This window comes from Monopterus albus, unplaced genomic scaffold (assembly GCF_001952655.1).
Source record: "Monopterus albus unplaced genomic scaffold, M_albus_1.0 scaffold103.1, whole genome shotgun sequence".
In the NCBI taxonomy this organism is placed as follows: Eukaryota; Metazoa; Chordata; class Actinopteri; order Synbranchiformes; family Synbranchidae; genus Monopterus; species Monopterus albus.
Genome location: NW_018127983.1, coordinates 1,981,318 through 1,998,270, shown reverse-complemented (window position 1 = coordinate 1,998,270; position 16,953 = coordinate 1,981,318). Strand labels below are relative to the sequence as shown.

General features: G+C 41.6%; 3 protein-coding genes across 3 annotated transcripts in view; 1 reads left to right on the top strand and 2 right to left on the bottom strand.

The window, feature by feature from the left end:
- Positions 1 to 702: 702 nt before the first annotated feature.
- bcl6aa (BCL6A transcription repressor a) lies at positions 703 to 7,734 on the top strand. The gene is made up of 9 exons (XM_020610089.1): positions 703 to 791; positions 2,937 to 3,108; positions 3,217 to 3,438; positions 3,522 to 4,478; positions 4,898 to 5,079; positions 5,167 to 5,334; positions 5,457 to 5,587; positions 5,897 to 6,034; positions 6,175 to 7,734. Exons 1-9 carry the CDS (start codon positions 761 to 763, stop codon positions 6,316 to 6,318), a joined length of 2,145 nt encoding a protein of 714 aa, XP_020465745.1. The 5' UTR covers positions 703 to 760; the 3' UTR covers positions 6,319 to 7,734.
- Positions 7,735 to 8,155: 421 nt separating this feature from the next.
- On the bottom strand, positions 8,156 to 11,097 carry smx5. The gene is made up of 5 exons (XM_020610029.1): positions 10,990 to 11,097; positions 10,723 to 10,790; positions 9,684 to 9,714; positions 9,513 to 9,572; positions 8,156 to 8,771 (listed from the first exon to the last, which is right to left on the bottom strand). Exons 1-5 carry the CDS (start codon positions 10,990 to 10,992, stop codon positions 8,646 to 8,648), a joined length of 288 nt encoding a protein of 95 aa, XP_020465685.1. The 5' UTR covers positions 10,993 to 11,097; the 3' UTR covers positions 8,156 to 8,645.
- Positions 11,098 to 11,950: 853 nt separating this feature from the next.
- inpp5d (inositol polyphosphate-5-phosphatase D) overlaps positions 11,951 to 16,953 on the bottom strand; it is a 12,672-nt gene continuing 7,669 nt past the window's right edge. Inside the window, exons 15-27 of the mRNA XM_020610081.1 lie at positions 16,452 to 16,590; positions 15,993 to 16,101; positions 15,706 to 15,794; positions 15,187 to 15,268; positions 14,551 to 14,640; positions 14,356 to 14,466; positions 14,191 to 14,270; positions 14,030 to 14,117; positions 13,808 to 13,954; positions 13,655 to 13,718; positions 13,370 to 13,570; positions 12,754 to 13,200; positions 11,951 to 12,672 (exon numbers count right to left, since the gene is read on the bottom strand). Coding sequence (XP_020465737.1) covers positions 12,663 to 12,672; positions 12,754 to 13,200; positions 13,370 to 13,570; positions 13,655 to 13,718; positions 13,808 to 13,954; positions 14,030 to 14,117; positions 14,191 to 14,270; positions 14,356 to 14,466; positions 14,551 to 14,640; positions 15,187 to 15,268; positions 15,706 to 15,794; positions 15,993 to 16,101; positions 16,452 to 16,590 — 1,657 coding nt within the window. The 3' untranslated portion in view covers positions 11,951 to 12,662. The remainder of the gene's footprint in view (positions 12,673 to 12,753; positions 13,201 to 13,369; positions 13,571 to 13,654; positions 13,719 to 13,807; positions 13,955 to 14,029; positions 14,118 to 14,190; positions 14,271 to 14,355; positions 14,467 to 14,550; positions 14,641 to 15,186; positions 15,269 to 15,705; positions 15,795 to 15,992; positions 16,102 to 16,451; positions 16,591 to 16,953) is intronic.

The window sequence follows — 16,953 nt, the reverse complement described above, 5'->3', positions numbered from 1 at the left end:
AGCGTAAAGCATACACCGTTATACAGTTACAGAAAAACTTCACACTCTTTAACAAGCGCCACTTCTAACATGTACAGTGAATGAACAACCTATCACATCCACACGAAAACCGCTTTGACTAAAGATCTGACAATCATAAATCTATTAAAGCTTTCCTTTTTCAACAAACCCCGATGGTCATTCCAAGTATTCTCCATCTATGAAGAAAAGCATACCTGCAGGAAATCTGTCTATAAAATGAATTTGGATTTAAAAAGAAAGAAAAACAAGCCTGCCACATCGACCTGTCCGCGTGGGTATAATTAAGATCTCAGTCTGTGTGCTGTATGTGTAGGGTCTGTGTGTTAAATGCGACGAAAGGAAACGGTACGATGAACTGTTCAAGTCGTGGAATATAAATTAGTTCTGAGAATTTCGGGGGCCTGGTTTAAGGAACTGGTGACGTCGCCACCTCGACGTCCTGTGACTGTGGACTCAACCAAACGCAGGGGGATTTGAAACCTCCTTAAACAATTTCCTGCAGGATTTTAATGAATTATACCTCTTTTTATACTCATTCGTACACTGGATTTACGCTGTCTTTACTATAACAATCATCAGGCGCAAAACATGTTGAATAACTATTTTTGGAACTAAATGTCTTAACCCACATGGGATGAAAACGTCTCTCCCCTGCCCCGGGAAAGTGGTACGGTCTCGGGCTCAAATTCCGAGAATTGAGCTCTTCTGATTCTTAGAACTGGGGTTCTTAGAAGTGGAGATGCAAGAAGTTTCTAGGAAAGCGCTACCAGGTGATTTTTAAATTCCTTTTTCCTCTAATTTGGCGCGAAATTGTTATCTACTTTGTGTTGCTAATATTGTAGACATAACTGTTTGTCCAGTTGTGCTGTTTAAGTGTTTGTGAAGCCAGGGCTGTGTGTGGCTGTGTGTGCTGGCAGTTTGAACTGTGTAGTCGAAACTCTGGAGCGGTTCCTGCAGTGACAGGCAGTGCGCCGCTCGCATGACAGATCGTCAGTGTCGGCGCTGCGCTGCTGAGTGTGGTCGCCTGGGAGCAGCGGACGGCGGCGGACGGCGGCAGCCTTCCTCCGCTGCTGCTCCCCGTACCGCACTGACACATAGTCGTGTCGTAAATTAGTAATAAGGCTCGGCTTAGCTAACACACCGAAGAAAATGGGGGTTTGTGTCCAGAGCCCAGGCTGTGGCACACGGCGCTCGGGTGGACGTACTTGTCTGTCTTGCCAGTGTCAGCGCAGATTCAACACTATGTGCGTTCAACTGTCAACTCTGTGGCGGCGGCTGGCGAGCGCTGCCAGGCGAAGTTTGCTGGCTGCACGGCAGCAGCAGGTTCGGGGTATTTTTTACACCGTGGTCGCTGCGACGGCAGTTTGCTCTAATGGAGCGCAAAAGCCTGCGCTGAACAAGCCCCTCTATTACCGTAACACTGTAGCGGAAACATTATTGATGGGCGTGTGTGTTTTTCCGCGGTAGAGGCTACAGGACACGTCTTCGCACCAAGTTATCGCTTGTGTTTCCACTGTGACGGTGCGTGATAGGCTTAGCCTACCCAACTACACCAAGTCAAAGGTTTGACTGAGGTGCGCACACACTTGGTCGGAGCTTTCTGCAAAGTGCTGCCTCATTTCTGCCACGGGAAGAGAGACTCGCTCAGTGTTTTAGCCCGGGAAACGAACAGGACGCATTTAGACCCATAAAATAAAAAGAAAAACGAGGGATATTTTGTGTACCTACATGTTTAAAGGCTAACAAAAATGTGTGCTGCGGTTTTACGTTAGGTCACACACTAATTATTCAGCCTGAATGACGGTATGTAGTAGTCCTCATAACAGCTCACATCTTCTGGAAATGTAGTGAATTAGATTTTCAGTGTTGCGTGTTTGTCATTATTTGCCGCCTTTTGATTTATGCGTTTAGGCTGCATTCTGTGCTGGGTCTATTTTCGGACGTGTCCAGTTACAAACTTCTGTCCTGACATTTATTTAAAGATACTGCCATAAATGACACTGCCGTGTTTGTTATCGAGCCTATTGTGCCTTAAGTTAATTCAGTATTAGTTTTCAGTCCTATGAAGTGACCAAGAAATGCATTTTAGCATAGTGGGAAAGGAAAGCGAACAGGCTTCACAACAACACGGTCACAGGTCTCATTGGAACAAACAAGGGAAACCGCTACGACACTGATGAAACGGGTTATTTACAAAAGTCGGTCATGGCGAGGACGTGTTGCGGCTTCATTCAGAGTTCGTTACGTTTTCAGTCAAGTTGAGCTGCTGGCAGCATTTATTTTCCCAATGTCTGTTTCTGTTGAACTGTAATAAAAATCCGACACCGTGAACTTTTCTGGGTTGTGACAGAGCAGCTGCTCACTTTGATATAAACTGATTTTAGATCAGGCTCAGAGTATCTAATGGTGTTTATTATTTGAATATGTGGTATTCTAATAAATGAGTCAGTGAAGTCATAACATAACGTCCAGGTTTAGACAGACATGGCACAAAAATAAGTCATTATTTTTGTATTTTGAAATCCTAAAGCCTCGATTTATAGAAATGTATTTCAGTCAGTTTGAACGTGCTGTAATTTCTCATTCATCTTAATATACAAACTTTATTTATTATATCAACCTGTCAACCAGTGGTTCAGAGATAAAGTCAAGGGAGAGAGAAATTATTCCAAAGGTAGAAATTTAACCGTCTAGACAGTGTTTATTTAATAAATGGCGCCGCCTTCCGGTGAAAAGGCTGTAACTGCTGCTTAGTCTGACACAAGACCTTATGAGGGTCATAAATAATTTCACTTAATTCAAAGACTACCTGCACTTCAGGCTTAAAACTACGGGGTGGTTTGTGGCAGAGGCTGTAAATGAAATCCTGCAAGGCACTTTTTTATGAAATAATCTTAGTTGTTTTCTGTTTGCAGACCTTGACAAAATGGCTTGCGCAGCAGACAGCTGCATACAGTTCACACGCCACGCAAGTGATGTTCTGCTCAACCTGAATCGGCTGCGCACCAGAGATATTCTCACAGATGTCACTATCTTGGTTAACAGACAGCAGTTTCGTGCACACAAGACTGTTCTCATGGCTTGCAGGTGTGTGTTTTTAAGCCAAGGTATATGAGCCAATATTTCGGCTGCTATTTGAGAAAGAATTGACTGATCGCTGTGTGCTCTGTCTGTATTTCTTTTTCATGTCTGCAGTGGGCTGTTTTACACCATTTTTACTGACTCCCACAAGTGCAACCTTAATGCTATCAGTCTGGACCCAAAGGTGGACCCAGAGGGCTTTGCCATCCTGCTGGAGTTTATGTACACCTCTCGTCTCACACTAAAGGAAAGTCTGATCATGGCTATCATGAATACAGCCATCTACTTGCAGATGGACCATGTTGTGGACACCTGCCACAGATTCATCAAATCCAGGTTGGTAGAAGAATGCTCCTTTGTAAACCAGTAGAAATCCATCACAATCGTCTGCATGGTTTTTACCTTTGTTCTTTTCACAGTGATCCAACTGCCAAGCTGCCCAGAGATGAGTTTTTGGTCAGTCCCTTGGTTTTAACTCAGGACGTCCATGCTTACCGGCCCCACGATGTTGTTGACAGTTTGCACAGCCGCATAGCTCCATTTAGGGATGGGAGGCCCTACGGCTCAAACTTGTTCAACGGGGTCAGCACCCCCAGCAACTACCATCTCTATGGGCAGTTTCCTATGCCAGGATTCCCCTTCCCTCTCTGTAAGCTGACTGATGCCAAAAACGCTTTTGCTGACCTCTCAAAGAGTGGCATCCACCACAAGCATTGTTCTCCACATGACAACACCATGAGGGCAGAATACACCAGGGTTGTCGGCACCAGCTCCTCCAGCATTATTCACTCCACCACCTACGCTTCCAGGGAGGTAGGGAGGGACAGTGAGATGAGGAAGGAAAGCCACGAGGGGGTCAGCCAGTCTAGTGGTCTCAGCACAGGGAAGCGTACCTTTCCTACGTTTACCCTCGAGCACCAGAAAGACTCGTGCAAAGAGCATGCTCCTCAGGCAGAGGAAGACCTGATCCATCAGCACTACCCACTAGGAATTTCCACTGGGCGCAAGAGCCTCATGAGCAGCCCGCAGAGCCCCCTCAAATCAGACTGCCAGCCAAACTCCCCAACAGAATCCAGCAGTAGCAAGAACGCCGGCCTCTCCCAAGCCACTGGAGCGCAAGCCCTGCAAGGTACACAGGACCCCAAAGCTCGCAACTGGAAGAAGTACAAGTTCATTGTGCTGAATCAGAGCACTAAGGAGGATGAGGTAGGGCTGAGGAATCCTGGGCTGCGTTCACCTCAGCGCCTTGGCCTGCAACCCTACCTTCACCCCAGCGACTCTGAGAATCTCGACCCACAAACCACAAGCAAGAGCAACAATCGCAATGAGGATTTACCTGTGCCACAGACTAGTCGTCTCAACAACATCATCAACAGGTGAGGGTTTGCTCCAACTATGGGGCCGCATATTTTGATATACGAATCTATTAGTTTGACGCACTGGGTGGAATTTGAGGTAACATAAGAAGATAACATGAGCAGAGGATTTTATGGGCAGTGTTTTATGTCCTTTTTTTTTTTTTAAATACGCATTTTCAATAATCCAGTTCGTCTCAGAAAGATGACATATTGTTATTATTCATGTCTTGTTCCTTAAAACAGACCAGGGATGAATTAAATTTACTCCTCTGGATTTGGACATTCACCAGAAAGATTTTAGGAACTTCATTTTGTAATGATGCTCAGTTTGAAATATTGTCTAATGTGGAGTCTATGTCAGATTTCAACTTATTTCATTTTTGGAGATCTAACTTGAAGTATATGTGAACCTCTGACTAAGTGGTTTTTATCTATAGTGCACTGGAGGGGTCACTGAGGAACAGTGACAGCCACCCTCCACACTACCTGAGCCGTCTGAACGGCTCGTCCTGTGGCTCCCAGTCCCCACAGCACTCAGAAGTGTGTCCCAATGCCTCCAGGTCCCGTCTAGCAGAAGACATGGCAGAGCTGCACTCGGAGTACTCAGATTCCAGTTGTGGTGAGTTCACAAAGGATATTACATGACAGTGACAAACTATGCATTGTTTAGGACTAGAAGGTAACTTTCATCATTTTTCCTGCACAGAAAACGGTACATTCTTCTGTAATGAATGTGACTCCAAGTTTGCTGAAGAGGAAGCACTGAAACAACACATGCTTCAAGTACACAGCGACAAGCCCTACAAGTGTGACCGCTGCCAGGCTGCTTTCCGCTACAAGGGCAACCTCGCCAGCCACAAGACCGTTCACACAGGTAAACAAAGGAAACTGCTCCATTTAAGTAGATGTTTTGATCTAACAGTCATTTTTGGCTTCCAGGTCTGTGCTGCTTTGTTGCTGAATTCTAAAGTGTGTTCTTTAATTTCTTATTTTCAGGAGAGAAGCCGTATCGCTGTAATATCTGTGGTGCTCAGTTTAACAGACCAGCTAACCTCAAGACTCACACTCGCATCCACTCAGGGGAGAAGCCATACAAATGTGAGACGTGTGGAGCTCGTTTTGTACAGGTAATAACACCCCTTACATCAAAATCTGAATATGGTCTTGTACAAACATTTTCCCTCTCTATTGTCTGTGACCTGAACTCTGAGGTATAAGTATGGGTGGGTATAGGTATTTTCAGCTTTACAGAAGGACCCACTGACACAGTGAACATCCTTAAGGGTGTTTTGGCTTTATACTTTGGATACCAACATGGGTTTTATGAAAGTGTGTCAGTGTAGAAGAATTTTCAAACACATCTTCGACAACAGTCAGAGTAAAGCTGATTTTGATTACAATGTTTTCTTTCTGTCTGTTTGTTGTTTACATTTCAGGTCGCTCATCTCCGTGCCCATGTCTTGATCCACACGGGTGAGAAGCCATATCCGTGTGAGATCTGCGGAACACGATTCCGCCACCTGCAGACGCTGAAGAGCCATCTGCGTATACACACAGGAGAAAAGCCCTACCATGTAGGTTGACATGTTACTTCTTAAAAAGTTTCAAAATAATACAATATTACATTGTCTGGAATCAGACTGAAGATACAAGATAGTGAAATTTCATACAATTACATATATATTATTATTTCAATTACTATTTCCTTTTGCAGTGTGAGAAATGCAATTTGCACTTCCGTCACAAGAGTCAACTACGGTTGCATCTTCGACAGAAGCATGGCGCCATCACTAACACAAAGATCCAGTACCGTATGTCCACGGCTGACATGCCTACTGACTTGACAAAGGCATGCTGAGCTGGAAGAAAGGAACAGATTTAATGGAGGCAATCCTGACCTTGGCATTTAAAGACCCCAACTTGTACAATCATCCAAAATTGTAGTGCCACACTGTGTTCATTAAACAAATAAATCGGCTGTCTACGCCATTCTAAACGGGTTTCCACTACATGTGAACGTAGAGCCACATATGGCATCTTAGTCACTTTATTGTTTCTATATAGATATGAATATATATATATATATGTTGGAAGTGTTTCTAAGCTTTGAAGGTACGTATATAAAACTTTATTTTGCTCAGAAGGATGGAATGTAAACAGTCTGTTTTTTCAAACTACAGTATTTTGTATCAGAGAACTTACTTTTCTGGAAGTATCGAACATTTTAATTGACGGTGGTACATATATTTTAAGGTAACAGGATTTGCGGCTGTATATAGTTATCTACATTTTTATGTAGTTGTACGTACACGTTGCACCATATTATGAGCGGGGGGGGGGGCCAGAGTGACATTGCAGTTGGATTTAGTCTGTCACATATCAGATCTGATGAGGATATGCATGAGGTACTGTCCCACTGTTGCCAACTGTCAGCATACATGAAGTGGGCAACTGCATAAATATTGTGTATCTGTGGGATTGCTCTCTGCTGGCAGAGCCAATCAAGTGTTGAAAAGCATTTCAAGGTACTGCTTTGTTATGACCAAGAAACTATTTTGCTTCAAATGTATTTGTACAGATGTGACTTGTTTTTGTTAATTTGTTTTTCATAAGTGAAGGTTTACAGGTTTGGTCATTGTTCTTTACCTACAGTAAAGTTGGGTTAGTGTTAAGTGTTAAGGTTTTTGTTTGTACATACACTGTGTATTCAATGTGCCTTTCTCTGTGGTGACTGAATTCCCCTCCATCTATTAGCTATAGCTATGTTTTCCTTGAGAGTGGCAGGGGCGCTGGAGCCTAGCCCAGCTGACACTGGGCGACAGGTGGGGTACACTATTAACGCCACTCTGTCAGGGGGCTGACACATAAAGATGAACAACCATTACCACCTACAGGATATTTATAGTTTCCAGTCAACCTAGGCTGCTTGTCTTTGGATTGAGGGAGGAAGCTGGAGCACCCAGAGGAAACCCACACAGGCACAGGGAGAACATGAAAGCTCCACATGGAAAGGCCCCAGTTGGCCAGCGACAATGCTAACCCAACCCCATTCTCCATTCAGCTCAGCTCTTTTAAGGGACACCACTTTTCCTAGATCCCTGTGGGTGCGCGTGTGTATTTTTTAAATGCACATCACCAACCATACAACATGCAAATTCATCACTGTAAATCTCCAGGACTTGTTTTTGGATTGGGCTTTTTTTAACTGCATTAAAATTATTGTACAATGTTATAGATGTATGAATGTAAAATAAAGGTATTGATTTTGTATGTATTAACAGCAGAGTGGGCTGTTTAATTGTCAGCAGTTGTGCCATTTTCCTGGAAATATATTTAAAACTAAAAAGAAAGAGGACATAACTTTCCAAACAACATAGAAGTCTTAAGTTAAAGTGCAAATTCTGTTTGACCTGCAGGCACATTCAACCCTTACCGACTGGAGAATCATAATTTTCACATGAAGAAATGTAACGGTATTTAAAAATGACAATTTACTGAAAAATGTGAGGAGAAATATTTGCAACCTGGCTGAACAGTACGTGTATACCAACAACCCATTGGTTCCATCGCTGACATCTATTAAGAAGAATCACTACACCTTACTTCACACATTCAGAAGCCAGGCACTTTATAGTTATGTCTTCACTGCAATCTCTCATATTCATGTCTGTAATCAAACTTGGATAACTAGCACAATAAGGCCATGGGATTTCAATCTTTATTTCCCATAAATGCAGTCATTTACAAAATAACATCTTCTGTAATCATAGCCATAAAACCTATTCAAGTCCTGTTAACGTTAAACACCCAAACATAAATCTTTGCTCAAGCAGAGAACAACTTGAACAAAACTAAAATATCTTTTTATTTTGAAGCTGCATAAAAAGTCAAAAATTAACAAGTTGTAGTTCCACTTCTTTTAAACAAAAGACAGTATCAGCCAACGCCTCCTTTACAGTCTGTGACTTAAAGAATGTTTCCAATAATTACATTTTTATAATTATTGATCACTAATAGTAGAACACAATTAAATTTTCTGTGAAAGAGTAGAATCTACTGACCAATACTGCTTAATTAAGAGCTGCACAAGCTGTACTCATCATCCTTAAATGAGCTTAACTCAAAACTTGAACTACCTTTTAACAACTCACAAAAGTCCCCCCCCATCCCCACCCTACAGGTAAATCACTGCTTCTGCTGCATTGCTTCTTTCCGTGCAGCGTCTTGCAGTAGCTGCGTGTCCACTTCGTCTGCGGGTAGCTGAACGTACCGGACCACGGATCCACGGATGAAACAATTTTTCACAGACAGCTGGAACAAATTAACACAAGACAGAATGGAGTTTGAAGACAACCACCATTCAAAGGGCTGGAAATGGTGTAAATGAGCTTTAAGAAATACAGCTGGTAATGAAGTATTTTTGCGATCTCTTTTCAAAGTCTCCTATTAGAAATAGAGTACAAGTTTCAGGAGTGTCTGCTGTACTGTCTCATTTTTTAGATTATAATATTCACAAAATCAGTACTTCTCTTTCATCTGACCTCATTAAATCCAAAATATATAGTGTTAAAGTAGTAACCAAAAACCTGACCTGCACATTTGATGAAGGTGCAAATATGGAAATGACCACAAAGTATTATTATACCAGCCTTGGAAATACTTCATGTTTTTCATGTCATGTTATATGATGGCAGATGCAAGTCTCTCTTTTCTGTGCTACTATGGGCCTGTGTAGGAACTCACAATACGTTTTGAAGTGTGTGCATGTGTACACACTTACTTGGGAATTGGGACAATCTATTATACTTAATTGTGTTTTACAGCTGGGGTCTCTTGAGATCTCAAACATTTTTTGTAGCAGACTTGTGAAATGTCATCAGTTCATAAATGTGTATAAATCAACTCTCATAAATTTAGGAAACGTAGGAGTAATAAAACAATGAGAAGTGTCCTCTAGAGTCTTCAGGAGCCCAAACATAACGTCCAGGTTTAGACAGACATGTCACAAAAAGAAAAAACACTGAGTGAGAGGTGCCGGACAGCTGGACCTACCATGTGTGGATATTTCTCTGGATCCGTGACACTGATGTCTGTGAGCTTAATGTTCAGATACTGAAACACACATGCAGAAGAGCAATGTCAAAAGAGTCCGAACTGGGCAGTTAGACAGAAAATGTAATGGCTTTTGTGCCAAAGTAAGTTAAATAAATCATTATATCCTACCTGGTCAACAGAATGCAGTGTTCCACAAATGCTGAAACAGAATTTAAGGATACAAATTATTACAAGCATTAATGGACATCACATGTTTACATCAGTACTTAGAGATCAATTAACCGCTGTTCTCTACTGCAGGACTATGGCTCTTGTTACCATTGCTAACTCACGAGACGAGACAGTCCAAGTAACTTCAAAACAGTGCTGATTTATTCAAAGGATCACAGGTAAAATTAACATTACACGCTCAGGTATCTTGCACCTCCAAACTGCATGCAGGCAGATGTAAGATGAAAGACCCTGAACCCACCAGGCCTATACATTATATCCCTTCAGTTGGGCTAGCCCCATACTACACAGAAACGTCAACCGAGACGTCTCTGTTACCAGCTTTGCAGCTGGTCATAGCAGTAGTCAAAACATGAAGGAAATCAATGTGTGTGTGTCTGTTGATTAAGTGGTGTGTAGCTAAAAACATTCTCACAGACTTCTAGTAACATGTCGTGACTTAAACATAAGAACATATTATGGCTAAGGCTACAGTTATATACGTCATAATAATAATATTAAACACCCTGTCTGCTGACAGTCATCAACTCTTCTCTCTAGTTATCCTTGACCAGATGTACCCTGTAGAAACTCATGAGCATGACTAAGCATTTAACAGTCTAACTAGACATCCTATCTCCACTAAACATTTCTAATACATAAAGTATCTATCCAATATCTATCTGACTAAAAATACCTAACACTACATACAAAATAACTAGATTACTTGCAATTTATTACAATACAGAACACCACCACTGCACTAAATGCGCGAATTGGTACGGGACAGAAAGCTAGTCATTAATGGACTGTGTTATGTTGCATTTAACCGCCTAACATACGCTGGGCATTGAGTTTTTGAGCCTCGCTAGCTACCATCATCCAGATCCTCCTCCACTGCTGCAAACAGCTAGCACCGATGTTGTAAATATGTAAATAATGGAAACTACAAAAAATATTGTGAGCTAATTACGGGAATAAATTGACAAAAACTAACCTCAAGTCGTTTTTGAGCTCCACCACCACGTCCTTCCCCACCAGCGACTTGAAAAACGAGTAGAAAAGCTGGAAACACAGACATGCTACCGTTAATGTTAGCAGCTCGGGCTAAATGCCGAGCGTGATACAAGCTGCTGATAAACTCGCCTTAAACCACGCTACAGCGATACAGTGATCTCTGAGTAACTCCACGCCTCAGTGCAACTTTGGAAAGTGATATAAACAAGAAAACAAATTCACACATTCAAACCTGCCCTTTACATACCATTATTGCTGTTAGTTTCTAGTGGTAGTACGTCTGGCGTTGATGATGTATCATACCACGTAATATTGCTGCGACGAACCACGGTGCAGTTACTGACCAGGCCCGCACGGGGGAGTCAGAGGTGCGTTTACGGTTGACAGTCGTGAATGGTGTGTCCTTAAAGCGTTATACCATAACTATAAGGTAAAATATGTAACAGAGAGTCTGTGGAGTTAATATTTAGCTTTGTGCCTGTTAACCCTGTGCGATATGTTTATGGTGCATATTAAAACCTGCTGGGCTTGTCCAAAAAGGAAAAAAAGACACTAGAGAGACACGAAAGAGCTTTTAGGATTTGCTATAGCTTATCAGTGGTTACCAATCTCTGTGGACTGTGATCTGTTAAAATGAGACAATGTCTACTCGTGACCCACTGTCGACAGTTACATACTGTATCGTGACCCACTGTCGACAGTTACATACTACATACAGCCTATAGCTGAGGACAAAGCCAGTTGTAAAGTGAGCAATTTTTATATGCTTGAAGAGTTATAAGAGACAGTAATATGCAATGAAGGCTAGGGTATCTGAAAAAATATATATAATGAAAGGTAACTTGTCTCATTACACTTTTATCATATTTAAATATTTCAGTATTTTTACTAACTTGAATAGCACATGATATTTGCATTCTGGATGGACTGGCGGCCTGTCCAGGGTGTACCCTGCCTTCGCCCGATTGCGACCTTGTTTGGGACTGAGCAGTATAGAAGATGAATGAATGAATGAATGAATTTGCATTCTGCATGGAGTTCTGGTTCGTCGCAGCAATATTACATAGTGTGATACATCATCAACACCAGACGTACTACCACAAGCAGATGGGAGCAAATTATAGCAATGTTACAATACCACACTTAAGTATTTAAAACTAGTTCTGAAAACTGAAATAACAATGTCTCATTTAGCTTTATCATTTTAATTTATTGCAGCATTTATTATACATCTTCATTATACATCGTCAATGTTTGTGAAAGATAATACTGTAAAGTAAACATTGATTAGCTACTGTATATTATGAAACTATGTAAAATAAGACAAGTTCAATATAAAACTATTTTGTAATGCAAGCTTAGCAGAAATTAAGTCTGACAAGGGTCTCTAATGTTTATATCACTTTGAAAGAACAGGCTGACAGTCTGGGAAGTAGACCTATTTTTCTGTTTTATCTGCAGTCTCAGATGGCTAGTTTACCTTATCATTAAAACCTGCAGGCAGAAGACAGCTGGCCTAGCACTTTCCAAAGGTGATTAATGTGTTAAATATATATAGTAGGAGGATTTTTTTAACCTTTGGACAAAGCCAGGCTAGCCATTTCCCCCTGCTTCTCAGCCTTTATGCTAGGATAAATGAGAGCTAGCTGTAGCTGTAGCTATGTATTAAAAGGACAGTTTTGAGACTGGATTCAAATCATTTTACCTAATTCTTTCTCTAATACAATAAAGAAAATTGAAATATTTCCCAAAATGGCAACAAATGACTAGTCACCCATCAGGGATACGGCACATGGAGTAATTGGCTGAAGCCTTTGCTCTGTGTACTTTATGTTTCCAAAAATGCAAGGCGGGAAGCTGCAGGCTACATTCAGTGCTGCAGCCTGGTCTCACTTCACAGAGCAGCCCATCTTGGGAACTTCAGGATGCGCTAAATAAAGACAAAGAGTTGGCATCATCATATGTATTATACTTGTCTTAAAATTTAAGACAAATGAAGAGTTTTTCTTACTGCCTCTGAGACTGCAACTGGCCAGGTTTTGTTGGCATTCTGAGTTTGCTGGGGAGATCGGCGCTGTCTCTGTAGTCTCTGGATTTAGTGATCTGCGGCTCTGGCATGGCTGGTCGGTTCTTAGCAGGTACAGGAGGCCGGCTGTGTGCCATCCCACCTTCTGAGCGCGAGGGCATCACCGGTTTCTTGTATGCTGAGGGATAGGAGGTGATGGGGGTGGAATGCTGAGGCTTGGTCTCTGAGCAGGTAAAAGATCGGTTACGTGGGGTGGGAACTGGGGGGCGATCAGAGTCGCCGTCTGCTGCTTTGGAAGGTGCAAACACTGGGTCTGGGGGTATGAGGTGGTCCTTGTGCTGAAGGTCTTGGTCCTTGGACCAACCATGGGATTTTACCATTGAACCATACAAAGGGTTGTCAAACATCTCTGATGCTTTTTCCTCCTCACCCCTGCGAGACAAAAGCGCATGTTAGTAACGGTTCACTTTCACTTTCTGCTGAATCGGGTCAGCTACTGGTTTTACATTACTACATCTTTTTAGAGAGATGTTTTCTTGAGGACTGAGGGTCGAAGTGAAACTGAAACTCAAGTCACATTGCACCAGAAGCGGTTGCTTACGGGAGACAGGTTTTTCCTGTGGGACTGCGCGTGCCCACATCATAGCCACCCTTCTTGGAGTCTTTACCCCCTTGCCCGGCAGTAGATACATTTTTTGGTGGCATACTGTAACTCCAGCCTTTATCTACCACATTTCCAGTTTTGAAGGACATTCCCATGTAATTGGGGTTGGAAATATCATGTGCTTGGGTGAGAGACAGCCTGCCAACACAAAGACAGAAAATATCAGGGAATCATATCTGAGATATATTGAGGTAACACAAGTTAAAAAAATAAAAGTCTCACTTGTTGAGCTCACTGCCTTTGCATTTGGAGGTGACAGGGTCATCCTTCTCAATTTTGATGAAATCTGAAAGCAGAGTCAAACAGGAATTGGTGCTACAGGAACTGAAAGCATTTATAGTTGTAGCTACATCCTAAGCTGGTTTCAAGACTCACCATACAACTTCTCCGTGGGCTTGCCCTCAGATGTGTGTAACTGGATGCCACCTGTCAACACGCCCGCCTTCTCTCCGTTGTGAGTCAGGGTGACCTGAAACTCTGTATAGCAAAACTGGGCAGCTCGCAGTGCAACACAGCCCTCACCTTTGGAAATAACACATCAGTAAACTGTAAGCACCACTCCTCTCAGTGTCCTACAAACTGCAGTAAGTTCATTACCGTAAGACTCGTCAGAATCTGTTGACTTCACACAGATGAGGATGTGCTGGTCCAAAAGGTACTCGGGGTCCGAGATAATGGGGGTGAGCTTGAGAAGACAGAATAGTCGATCAGTGATGATAGCCTGATGCCACAACAGTTCAACTGCAGTTGCGTCTTACCATAACTTGGTTTCCAAACCGAACTTTTATTGACCCATCTGAGTGGTCGGTGTTTTCTCCCTCTGACGTCTTGACAGTTTCTGTAGAGATTATGAAGAAAGATTTGCTTAGCCCATTTAAAGCAGAATCCAGTGAGATGTGGTCAATCAAAAAGGTGAAACATACTCTCCAAGCAACTGGAATGATATTCGATGAAGAACTTGGTGTTTGATTTTGTCAACAAAGTGGCCACACAGTTCATGATCTGTATCCCACCTTGAGGTGCACTATTTGGATCTGAAACATATGACAACATCATACTGCAACTTCGGAGCAGAAACCACGAGCTAATGTGTTGAGAGGCGGGTCATCGTACTGTACCTTGCTTGGAGACAAACTGTGAGGCTACTCCAACTTCAAACGAGGCAAAAACTGGTGAGTGGTCACTTGTCATGATGTCATTAGTGCACCCTGTAAGCAGAAAAGTTTATTTAAATGAGCTAAGTTAATGTAAACAAGCTATGTAACTTGGTACTAAGGAATATTTTATGTAAGGACTATTTCCCTGAAAGAAAGCCTCCACTTTATCCCTGGTAAATAGACATTTTATTACATTTTTATTCATACTATAATAAAATATGAATATCTTCATATTATTAAGTATTATTTTCAATATTTGTAGAATTGCATGCATGGGAAAGTATATACTGATATGTGATTATATGGTTTTGGTTTTCTCTGGTAACCAAATAGATAATTACTGGCTAATACATACACTAATACTGTACCAACATATCTGCAATAAGCTAATAGATGTATAGTCAGCTGACATGCACCGGCTAAAAGACAATTAACTGAGACTAATGAGATGAAAGTGTTACATTTGAAAAGGATCTCTCTTGTCCCTTTAATTAAACCACATTATATAGCTCTTTCTAGAACCGTAGAACATTAAAAGCTAATTATTCAGAAATTACAGGTGCGCTACCAAAAACTCTTCATGTATGAATAACTCACCATATGCTTGACAGACGACATGAACAAGAGGGTAGGACTTCCTCAGGACACGATCGCACCATGAGGGTAAGTTGTATTTTGTCTGCAAAGTTACATTGGTCAGAAATACATAGAGTACTTAACATTTAGACATGGCTGTAGTTTAGTGGAAGCTTTACAAAGCAGTTACACTGCTGGGGAGCTGAACCAGAGATGTCTGCTGACCCCTGATTTCTGTCATTTATTTTAAAGACTGCAGTTTATGAAAAGTCCAGCATGTGAGGAGATGGAGAAGTCATGTAATTCCTGGTAGAAGCGTACCCAAACCTCCTTGCTGCAATGGATCAATTTAAGCTATTTAAATTCCTGAGGCTCTTTGTGTCTTAGAGGGAAACTTGTTAAATTGATCCTGGTGCCTGCAGATCAGTTGTATCATACATTTTCTCTGAGCCACAACAAGCAGACAGATGAAAAATGAAAGGAAAATCTTGACTAAATGAGTGGTGTCTTCCAGACTGACATGACTAAACATAAGCTTACCCCTGTGGCTTTGGCTTTTGTGTAGGCATACTTTTCTCGTGTGTCTCTTTCAAAGCGATATGTGGGTGCAAATGTGATTTCCTCCTCATCTACAATCAAATAAAAACAGGTTAACAAGGCAATGATTTTAATAGGATGTTTGCTGACACTCGACAAATGTAGATAATATACAGAAAAGAGCTGGTTCAATGAATGTAAGTCACGTACAGTATAAGCTAACCTGCTGTGCAACATGTCTGCACTGGACAGTTTTGCTAAAGAGTGTTCAGAGTGCAGTCGTGGCTCACCAAAATGCAAGAAGACCTTTCTATCATTCCGTTCCATGCTGAGCTGGTCTTTACTGAGAAGTTCCTGGTACTGCTGCAGTTTGATCTTTGTCACAATATTCTCAGCTTCCTGTGAAGGGAAACAGTGCATAGTAATGACTTTTCCTGCCTAAAGTGTGAGCAGCACAGTAAGAGTTCAGACACTTGAGAAGCAGCATGACCTCCTGTACACCAGTCACTGAACTGCACCACTGCTGGCTTAATCTCAGCAGTAAATGTCATAACAAACTGAATTTTCTAAAAAGTTACATTTAAAAAAGGTATTAATGATATATTTGTGCACCTACATCATCAGGATGGTGTATAAACAACCAAATCTCAATTAAAATATTATATGAGCAATTAATTTGGTTCCAGGAACTTATAGAATGTTACGTTATACTTGTGTGTGAGGGTTTAATTTCTATACAGCAAACTTACTGTAGATGGGAATTCAACACGGTAATTCAAATCACCGAGCCAGAAGAGGTGTGTGAATCGATGTGTAATGTCAAATGGATTGAGCTTCTTATCTCCCAGATTCAGAAATCGCAGGATGTGGGTGTAGTTTTGATTGCGTCTGTAAATAGAGCAGAAGTCATAATATGCTGTTCAGCAAAAATACAGTGGGTACAGAAAGTATTCAGACCCCCTTAAATTTTCCACTCTTTGTTATATTGCAGCCATATGCTAAAATCATTTAAGTTCATTTTTTTCCTCATTAATGTACACACAGCACCCCATATTGACAGAAAAACACAGAATTTGACATTTTTGCAGATTTATTAAAAAAGAAAAACTGAAATATCACATGGTCATAAGTATTCAGACCCTTTGCTGTGACACTCATATATTTAACTTAGGCTCTGTCCATTTCATCTGATCATCCCTGAGATGGTTCTACACCTTCATTTGAGTCCAGCTGTGTTTGATTATACTGATT

Excerpts from the sequence above, each read along its gene's own strand:
- bcl6aa (XM_020610089.1), top strand. The coding sequence starts at position 761 with ATGCAAGAAGTTTCTAGGAAAGCGCTACCAG. Across the intron at positions 3,109-3,216 it reads ACTGTTCTCATGGCTTGCAG|TGGGCTGTTTTACACCATTT; the intron begins GTGTGTGTTTTT and ends TCATGTCTGCAG. Across the intron at positions 5,588-5,896 it reads GTGGAGCTCGTTTTGTACAG|GTCGCTCATCTCCGTGCCCA; the intron begins GTAATAACACCC and ends TTTACATTTCAG.
- smx5 (XM_020610029.1), bottom strand. Across the intron at positions 9,715-10,722 it reads GAGCTCAAAAACGACTTGAG|CATTTGTGGAACACTGCATT; the intron begins GTTAGTTTTTGT and ends ATTCTGTTTCAG. Across the intron at positions 8,772-9,512 it reads CAGAGAAATATCCACACATG|CTGTCTGTGAAAAATTGTTT; the intron begins GTAGGTCCAGCT and ends AATTTGTTCCAG.